Below are 8977 nucleotides of genomic sequence, written 5' to 3' on the forward strand. Positions count from 1 at the left end.
TTAGGAAATAAAATGAAATTTAACCTAGTACAAACATTAGAACGATCACAAACACGTTTAATATACATCCAGTAATATTTTATGCACAAAAATATATTTGATATGTAATTAAAATCGTTAAAAATTCTCTGTTTGTCGACAACATCTTAAACATTGCAGCAAACTCAGGAATGTCCCTTTAAGGGCGTTTTCATACCACGGGCACGGCGAACGGGCTACCCATCTCAGACGCAGTGTCCATGATAGATAGAGAGATATTCTTTATTTCCTACACAAAGTGAAGATGATTAAATAGTTTACAAATACAATACAAAAATAGACAGAACATAATACAGTATCAAAATAAATAAATGAAAAAACCCAAAAACATTTACTAATCAATACTAAATAACTTCATATAACTTTATTATTAGTGTTAAAGAAGAATGTTCCACTTTCGTAGTGTATAGCTAACCAGTAGCATTACACTTTCCCACATGTCGTAATCTAGAGACAATTGGCTATCTACAGACAAACCGCCAAGTTAAAATGACAAAAACAAATCTTCATCTTCCCATAACTTCACAAATAATTCAGCATTAAGCAAGTCACATACCTTGTTAACCAGAACATTTCTTTCTTTCAGTTTCATTGACAAGACAAAAACACGTGTTTAACTATATCATGAGCTACTGTGCCACATAAACATTATTTTGATTGCAATGGAGTTGAGCCAACATGAATGAGTCAAGCGATATCACGAAAGCTGTGTAGTTTTTTCTAAAGCAAGTTTCCATAGTCTATGTTCAGAACCAGATCTAATTGTACAATAGCGTGAGAGAGACAGTCTAGATTTGAGTTGTCTTTCTACTAACGTAATTTCATGGGAACGTATATTTTGCATTAAAATTTGAGCCCATATGCTTTTAGTCATAAACATAGAATTACATACATAGTCATCTATCACACCACACAAATCATATTTACAAACTAGTTGCAACATATTAAAGATAGGAGACTTAATATCCCAGTTCTCTTTATGAATTAACACTGACTTACACCTGTACTGCCCAAGTATGGCTAAAAATATATTTAAAAAAATAAACGATGACTTTGCATTACAAAGTTTACCCAGGAATATCAGTGCTTGGTGATTTATATACCCTTGTAAAGAAATTAGTCCAATCGAGTCTGTGGTAATTACGTTAGGAGTTTGTTTTGGGAAACCCTGCACCTTTCTACAGAAGTAGCGCTGGATTACTTCTAGCCTTTCATATTATTTTAGTGATAGTCGTCCCCACACATTACATCCATATAAACCACATGGTAAAAGAACTCTTTTCCAGATTTTCAGAGAGGAAATGGGATTAAAACCACCAAAACACAAACCAAAATCATGATTAGCATTAATTAGCTTTCTAATTTTCTCACAAGCTCGGGTTGTTCGTTCTAATGTTGATTTAGTTGAACTAATCAAAACACCAGCATATACAATAGATTCTTTAACAGGTAGCTTAATTTTGCCCAAATGTAGTGTAGTTTGTAATAATGGTTTTCTTGTACACACAAATTGCAATATAGTACTTTTACTTGCATTTTATCGTAATTTCCATTTATTTACATATACTTCTGTAACATTAATTAGTCTTTGCAGACCTGTTGGGCTGTTGCTAAGTAACGTTTTATCATCAGCAAAACCAACTTTAAAACTATATTTGTCCATTTATCTCAGAATCATATAATACATGTATGTTCGCTAGTTCAGAGTCATATATATGAACGCAAGTACATCCAGAGCCGTAGCTAGCGCGGACAAAATTATATTATGCGGAAAAAAATTATATTATATATAAAAAATTAATCTTCTTAACCGTTTAAGAAATTTTAGACTATTAACTACTCAGTCCCCTACCCCCACCCCAAACTACGGACATGTCATCACACAAACAGTTCAACGGTCAGCCATCTCCTCGAGAAGGAAGGCGACTTGGCGGTGAGTGGGGTGGGGGAGGGGGAGGGGAAGGGAAAGGTGTGTGTTATGGCATTCTGAATGTTTAAATTAAGATCTAACTTAAATTCAAGAGCCCTGTTCAGAACTTTGAATGATATTGTAAGCGAAATTGACGGGCTCATTGAAAGTGAAAGGTTGTTGAGAGATTAAATTTAGAATTTGAAAGCATTTTCTAAAATCGAATGAAGCCTCCTAGGGTAGAAATCTGCAATTTGAAAACAAAATGTTTTTTCTAAAGTAACTATATATATTTTTTCATTCCATTTATCTGTATAGATAATGGATAAAGACACCAGGCATGCGTTCAGCCAGACCGAACAAAAACACGTCCGCCAGACTGGTTTATGGTTGCACTATACCAATTAATTTCCGGCTGGGTCGAAGTTCGAGGTGTACCGAACTTTTGATAGAGAAGTTAACACCACGAGTCCTGTGATTGGTTATAAATGTGAGTGTGTTGGTTGTAAAAAAAATTAGTTTCATCTGGGCTAAAAATGTATGCAATTTTATTTGATGTAGTACCACCGTGTCAAGTAGCCTTGTGCTTGGAACATGTATGGGGTACCTGTAAAAAAAAGTACTAAAATTTTGTGCGAAACTAGGGGTGTTGCAGAAACATCTGGTTATACCGAAAATGAGCCATGAAAGGTACCATTTTCTGCAGTTAATACTTTGAGGTAGGCGTTGTAGTACTGATATTTATGGGTCACAGTTTGGTTGATATATTGCATATAGTGTTTTTAAACACAAACGTTAACATGGTCGCCTATGGGATTTGAATTGGTATAGTCCAACCTTATGCGCTTCACGGTAAACCAAAATAACCACGTTATGTCGGGGACCAATCACAACATAGTTCGCGAACGTTAGCGAAACGTTTTCTGGCTGAACTTGAGGATCAGTGCATTTGTCTGAATGGCAGGTTGGACTTCCAGCCAGTGTCGCGAATGGCCGACATGTTGGAAATTAACCACAGTGAATGTGACAGGAAATGACGCCAGTTCCTTCCTGATAGTCAAACAACTGCTATATGATTACGAAATTAGTCCGCAATTGGTGCTGCGCTGATGATGGTAGTCGCGAATGCAAACGGAACCCGTGGTCATTTGAGCTAATCCAGAGGGACAAGACAGCGGTGTTTTGACAGCAAGATGACCTGGGCAGATGATGTTTCCTGACATTAACGAAAGCGCCAAACATCTGAAAAGCAGGAATTGCCTTGAATACCTAGTTATATTCAATAGCGTAACGAAGATAGCCGGCAAGAAAATAGTTAAAAAAGAAAAAAAAAGAAAAAAAAAAGAAAAAAATGTAATGAGGAGGTTACACACCACAATCAACTGGGTTTATTTCCTCTTACATATGCATTTGATAACCTTTAAAGATCGCGCGAGCATTCAGATGAATTGGCGTCTTTTTATGGTAGGTTTTTTTTTGGGGGAATGTTTTTAGGATTTTTTTTTTTGCCTTCACTTTCTATGGGACATGATACAGATCAATATTAGACAGTTCGACTGAGGCAGACACATATGATGGCTTGTGGGATCGATCGCCGTCGATGGCATCGTTGTTTTTTTTCCCTCTCGTTTTTCGTTTGTTTCGTTTCGGGCTTTTTTAGTTGTTTTTTTCGTTTTTCGTGTTTTTAAAAAACGTTTTAAACAACTTGTATTATAAATGGTACACGACTGTCACTTACTAGGTGCCACGTAGTGTTCGGCAAATGATTACATTTTTATTTCAAGTTATTTTCGGGCTTATATCCAATTAAGGTTCAAGCACGCTGTCTAACCAGGACACCTGGTTAGTTGTTAGTGGTTAGTGAGAAGAGGGTGTAGCGGTCTTACACCTAACCATTGAGTCGTTAAAACTCCATGTGGGTGGGAGTCGGTACCGGGCTGTGAACCCTGTACTTACCAGCCTTATGTCCGATGGCTTAACCACGTCACCACCGATGTACGGGCTCCCATGTTTAGGGGTGGTAGGCCAGGCTGATTTTTGCCCGAATTAAACGAAAATTCTCGAATCTGAATAACAACATTTAGTCATCTTAGCGTTACTGTCAAACAGCTAAATAGGGTTGCAACCGAATCACTACACATTTTTTCCATGAAAGAAAGAAATGTTTTATCTAACGACGCACTCAACACATTTTATTTACGGTTATATGGCGTCAGACATATGGTTAAGGACCACACCGATTTTGAGAGGAAACCCGCTGTCGCCACTACATAGGCTACTCTTTCCGATTAACAGCTAGGGATCTTTTATTTTCGCTTCCCACAGGCAGGATAGCACAAACCATGGCCTTTGTTGAACCAGTTATGGATCACTAGTCGGTGCAAGTGGTTTACACCTACCCATTGAGCCTTGCGGAACACTCACTCAGGGTTTGGAGTCGGTATCTCGATTAAAAATCCCATGCCTCGACTGGGATTCGAACCCATTACCTACCAGCCTGTAGACCAATGGCCTAACCACGACGCCACCGAGGCCGGTTTTTTTTCCATGAATGACAACTATAATATTTTGGGTAGAATGATGGACATAAATGGTAAAAAAGGTTTCAGGCCAGCTCATTTTGTTTAAATATCTATCGTTTTCGCCCAAATTTCAGGACTTGCTCCAACCTCCCTAATCCCCTGTCTCGTACGCTTGTATTTTTTTTTTTTTTTTTTTTTTTTTTTTTTTTTTTAAACGAACGCCAGAGTTATTGACACAGCCCCCGTGTAAAGCGAATATGATTTTCCGTTCTTAAGCGAACCGTTACGTTAACATGTAATCTAATGCTGATCAAACCTCGGGCGGTGACGGCAGAACCTGATCAACTCGTGATGCAAGCTCTCCTCTCATTAAAGACAACTTATTTGGTGAATCAATACGTCGACTGTCGCAATTAAAGAACAAGTCGGTAACGTGCGTGCCTAACGAGCGCCTGTTACCTTCATTGCTTTCCCCTTCCAAACAATGTCCGGATTATGGCACAAAATGACGGCGTTTATCTCCTTTTTTTTTCTTTCTAGAAAGACTTCAGTATTTCCCCCTTGTTGTACTGAATTAGCGTTATCAACTGGATATTGCATTAAGCACTACAAGCGACGTAGTGCTGTGGTCTGGATTCGAACTCGAAACCACGCTGTGGATTAACACCACATTTTAATACTTATAAAGCTCACAGGACGTATTATGACGAAATGAACCGACGACTGTTTAGACCCATAATGCCACATTCTGTCCTCTGTGCCAAGTCTCGTCCAAAAGCACCGGACAAACTTTACACAGGATATGCAAAAAATCTAATTTTTAAAAGGCAAAACGTATCAATATTGCATTACGAAATATAAACATTATGTTGGTTTTATAGAACAAAATGTATTTAACCCTAACCCTACCCTAACCCGAAGAAATATATTTTTTATTTGTTAGGAGGAATGAGGAAGTATATATATATATATAATCTGTTTTTATTATTATTATTATTATTATTATTATTATTATTATTATTATCCCACTGCCCCATTTCTTTCTCTCCTTTGAATTCCATTTCATATCTTAAAGACCACACACAGATATTGACAGAAGAAACCCGCTGTCACAACTTCATGGGCTACTCTTTTCGATTAGTAGCAAGGAATCTTTTATATGCACCATCCCGCAGAAAGGATAGTACTTACCACAGTCTTTGATATACCAGTTGTGGTGCACTGGTTGGAGCGAGAAATAGCCCAATGGGCCCATCGACGGGAATCGATCCCAGACCGCCATTTTACTTGATGTTATTTACACATAATAGCTACAATTATACATTATAAAACATTCTGTCCAGCCTGAAATTTTCAGTGGCATAACACCCATGCAATTTATATGGGAATGCCGTTTCATTAACTACTAACAGTAAAACAAACAACTTAGATATTATATATGTATTTATTAAATATTCTTACTTTGCGCACAAAGTAGAAAATACTGACATGGATGCCACCATTTTCACAACTCTTGGATGTCAAACAGTTGGTAATTTTGACATGTAGTCTTAGTGAGGAAACCCAGAGGACAATATTTCAAAATCTTAGGTAACCAGAAGTCAGTTCACGTGAGTTTTACTTAGGTAACCGATTGTTTGGTTACGTGAATATAGTTCTCGAAACCAATGAGTTAGGCCTAAAACACTTCAACTATGGTTCTGTGTTACATTGGTGGTTCAAAAATATTCACTTTCATTACCGATATATGGAACTTTTAATTTTAAAATAAAGTTGTTCACCACATAACCGATTGGTGGTTCTCGTGATTTCAAAGTTGCGTAACTGTCATGCGAACAGAACAATGGATGAAACCCGCCACTTTTTTTTTAGTAGTAGCAAGGAATCTTTTATATTTACCATCCCACGGACATGACAGCACATACCACAACCGTTGATATACCAGTAGTGGTGCACTGGCTGGAACGAGAAATAGCCCATTTATAACACCACATCAGTATAATAAAGTTATGAATTTTAAAGAAAATTATTCATTTTCCATCACTCACAACTTGCTAGGCAATTTGAAATACTAGTCATGGGGAACTGGTTGGAATAGTGAGAAGAAGAAATACATGGCCTTGATCATGAGTTACAGGACCAAATACGCAAACTGTTATCATAGCGGTTTGTAGCGGATGTTATGCCGCTCTCCTCGGTATCAGAGTCACTGCTGTCGCCTTGGAGGGTGAAATGACGTTGCCCAGATGATGTTGCAAACAGAGGAAGACTTGGATGAACACTAAAATTAAAAATGTGTACTTGTAATTATTGATGTTTTACTCTCTTTTTTTACTTTTAAAAACGTTTTTAAACAAAAGTCAATAAATTTTGAAAACAAAACCTACATGTAATTATCAGTTGGCAAATGTTACTGATTACTGATTACATACGGAAAAAGAACTCATTATTTATATCAATTTTGAAAGGTTTTTGACATAGACAAAATGCTCACAGACAGCAATTTTGAGCTACCTTTCAAAACTTCTAAATCAGTAATTTTTAAAAACCAAAAATGCCTAACTGAAACCAAAACTACATGGCATTGTATACTTTTAGTCTTTTTATCCAGCAGGAAAACAAAATTGCCATTGGTAAAGAGGATGAGGATGGCAGAGGAAACTGAGACATGTAGGTTGGTGTATGGACAGTCTAGAAAACAAGACAGAACAGGGCCGAAACAGACTGGAATTGTAGGAAAATTTTAAAAGTTTGCTATATTAAACTCACAGACCCTAGTTTTAACCATGAAAATGAACACAAAGTTTAGTTAATCTATAAACTTGTAATGCATTTGAATAAAGTTATAATAGAGTGAAAAAACAGAGCTTGTGACATTGAAACAGGAAAATACCCTTGAAAATAAGACTGTTACTTCTCAGAGGTATGTGCATTTCTGAAAACATTAACAATGTATTTTGTGGTATAAGAAACACCAGATCGAATGACCAGAAACATTTCGGATGTATGGAAATGGATCATGTAAACAATCAAATCTAAATAACGTAAAATCTAAATAAATGATTTTAATTAATAAAAATGGCAGAGAAAAATATGACGGAGGGTAGTAGATTAAAATGAGGAATAAAAGTGTAAGAATATGCACCATAAACACACATTCTGAGAGCACAGCTGAAGCAATACATGTCCCCTACCGGGCCCAACAGCTTTTCATATCTTCTAAATTCATGGACTCTTCAAACGGTATCTAACAGCCATTTGTGGTAGTCTGTATGTATATGAGCGTATACCTGATTCCATTGACAGCGTCCTCGTGTGCCTTGTGTGTCAGGATGGGCTCCAGAGCGGGGTCAGTATTGGAGAACACTTTCTTCGGTGGCTCGATCGTGTCCCACACCGTAACGTCACCGCTGTTGTTACCCGACATTAGAAAGCGACCCGAACTGGGAAAAAAGAAAAAACAACAACAACAATCAAGCAGTGAAAATTAAATAAGATTTTGGGCAAAATAATTTAAATTTTGTTTTATTATTATTATATTTTTTTTATCCCACTGCCCCCTTTCCTTTCTCTCCATTCAAGGGCAATTTGTTATTATTATTATTATTATTATAATAATAATAAAAATAATTAAACATTTTATTATTATTATTATTTTTTTTTTTTTATCCCACTGCCCCCTTTCCTTTCTCTCCATTCAAGGGCAATTTGTTATTATTATAATTATAAAAATAATTAAACATTTTATTATTATTATATTTTTTATCCCACTGCCCCCTTTCCTTTCTCTCCATTCAATTCTATCCCATTTCTTCCCTATCTGACAACTCCTCCTATCTTTCAACTTCTTTTGCTGTCCATCTCCACATCCCAGTCCTTGTCTCTCCAACTGTGACAGGTGCTGGTCTCTTGTGGCTATCCGTGCCACACACCTGCCATTTTCCCATCAGCTTTTATCTGTGGGTAGTCTGACCACTTCGGAGAGTGTTCAGTAGTTACTTCTGACATTGTTAAGAGGCACTTGTAACCACCTACTAACTCCCCATCTACCGGCGGTCGTTAGTCTGACCACTTCGGAGAGTGTTCAGTAGTTACTTCTGGTATTGGTAAGAGGTACTTGTAACCACCTACAAAGCTCCCCTACTCCAGCCGGTCGTTAGTCTGAACACTTCGGAGAGTGTTCAGTAGTTACTTCTGGTATTGGTAAGAGGCACTTGTAACTAACTGCAAAGCTCCCCTTCTCCAGCCGGTCGTTAGTCTGACCACTTCGGAGAGTGTTCAGTAGTTACTTCTGGTATTGGTAAGAGGCACTTGTAACTACCTGCAAAGCTCCCCTACTCCAGGCGGTCGTTAGTCTGACCACTTCGGAGAGTGTTCAGTAGTTACTTCTGGTATTGGTAAGAGGCACTTGTAACCACCTACAAAGCTCCCGTACTCCAGGCGGTCGTTAGTCTGACCACTTCGGAGAGTGTTCAGTAGTTACTTCTGGTATTGGTAAGAGGCACTT

General features: G+C 37.5%; 1 protein-coding gene across 1 annotated transcript; it reads right to left on the reverse strand.

Annotated features, from left to right (window-relative positions):
- Positions 1 to 5900: 5900 nt before the first annotated feature.
- Positions 5901 to 8027, reverse strand: LOC121386517 (telomerase Cajal body protein 1-like). Its single transcript, XM_041517447.1, has 2 exons — positions 7761 to 8027; positions 5901 to 6751 (listed from the first exon to the last, which is right to left on the reverse strand). The coding sequence occupies exons 1-2, from the start codon at positions 7895 to 7897 to the stop codon at positions 6595 to 6597; spliced, it is 294 nt and encodes a 97-aa protein (XP_041373381.1). The 5' UTR covers positions 7898 to 8027; the 3' UTR covers positions 5901 to 6594.
- Positions 8028 to 8977: the final 950 nt, after the last annotated feature.

Source organism: Gigantopelta aegis, chromosome 12 (assembly GCF_016097555.1).
Source record: "Gigantopelta aegis isolate Gae_Host chromosome 12, Gae_host_genome, whole genome shotgun sequence".
NCBI classification, from domain to species: Eukaryota; Metazoa; Mollusca; class Gastropoda; order Neomphalida; family Peltospiridae; genus Gigantopelta; species Gigantopelta aegis.

Excerpts from the sequence above, each read along its gene's own strand:
- LOC121386517 (XM_041517447.1), bottom strand. The coding sequence starts at position 7,897 with ATGTCGGGTAACAACAGCGGTGACGTTACGGTGTGGGACACGATCGAG. Across the intron at positions 6,752-7,760 it reads GACGCTGTCAATGGAATCAG|TGTTCATCCAAGTCTTCCTC; the intron begins GTATACGCTCAT and ends TTTTAATTTTAG.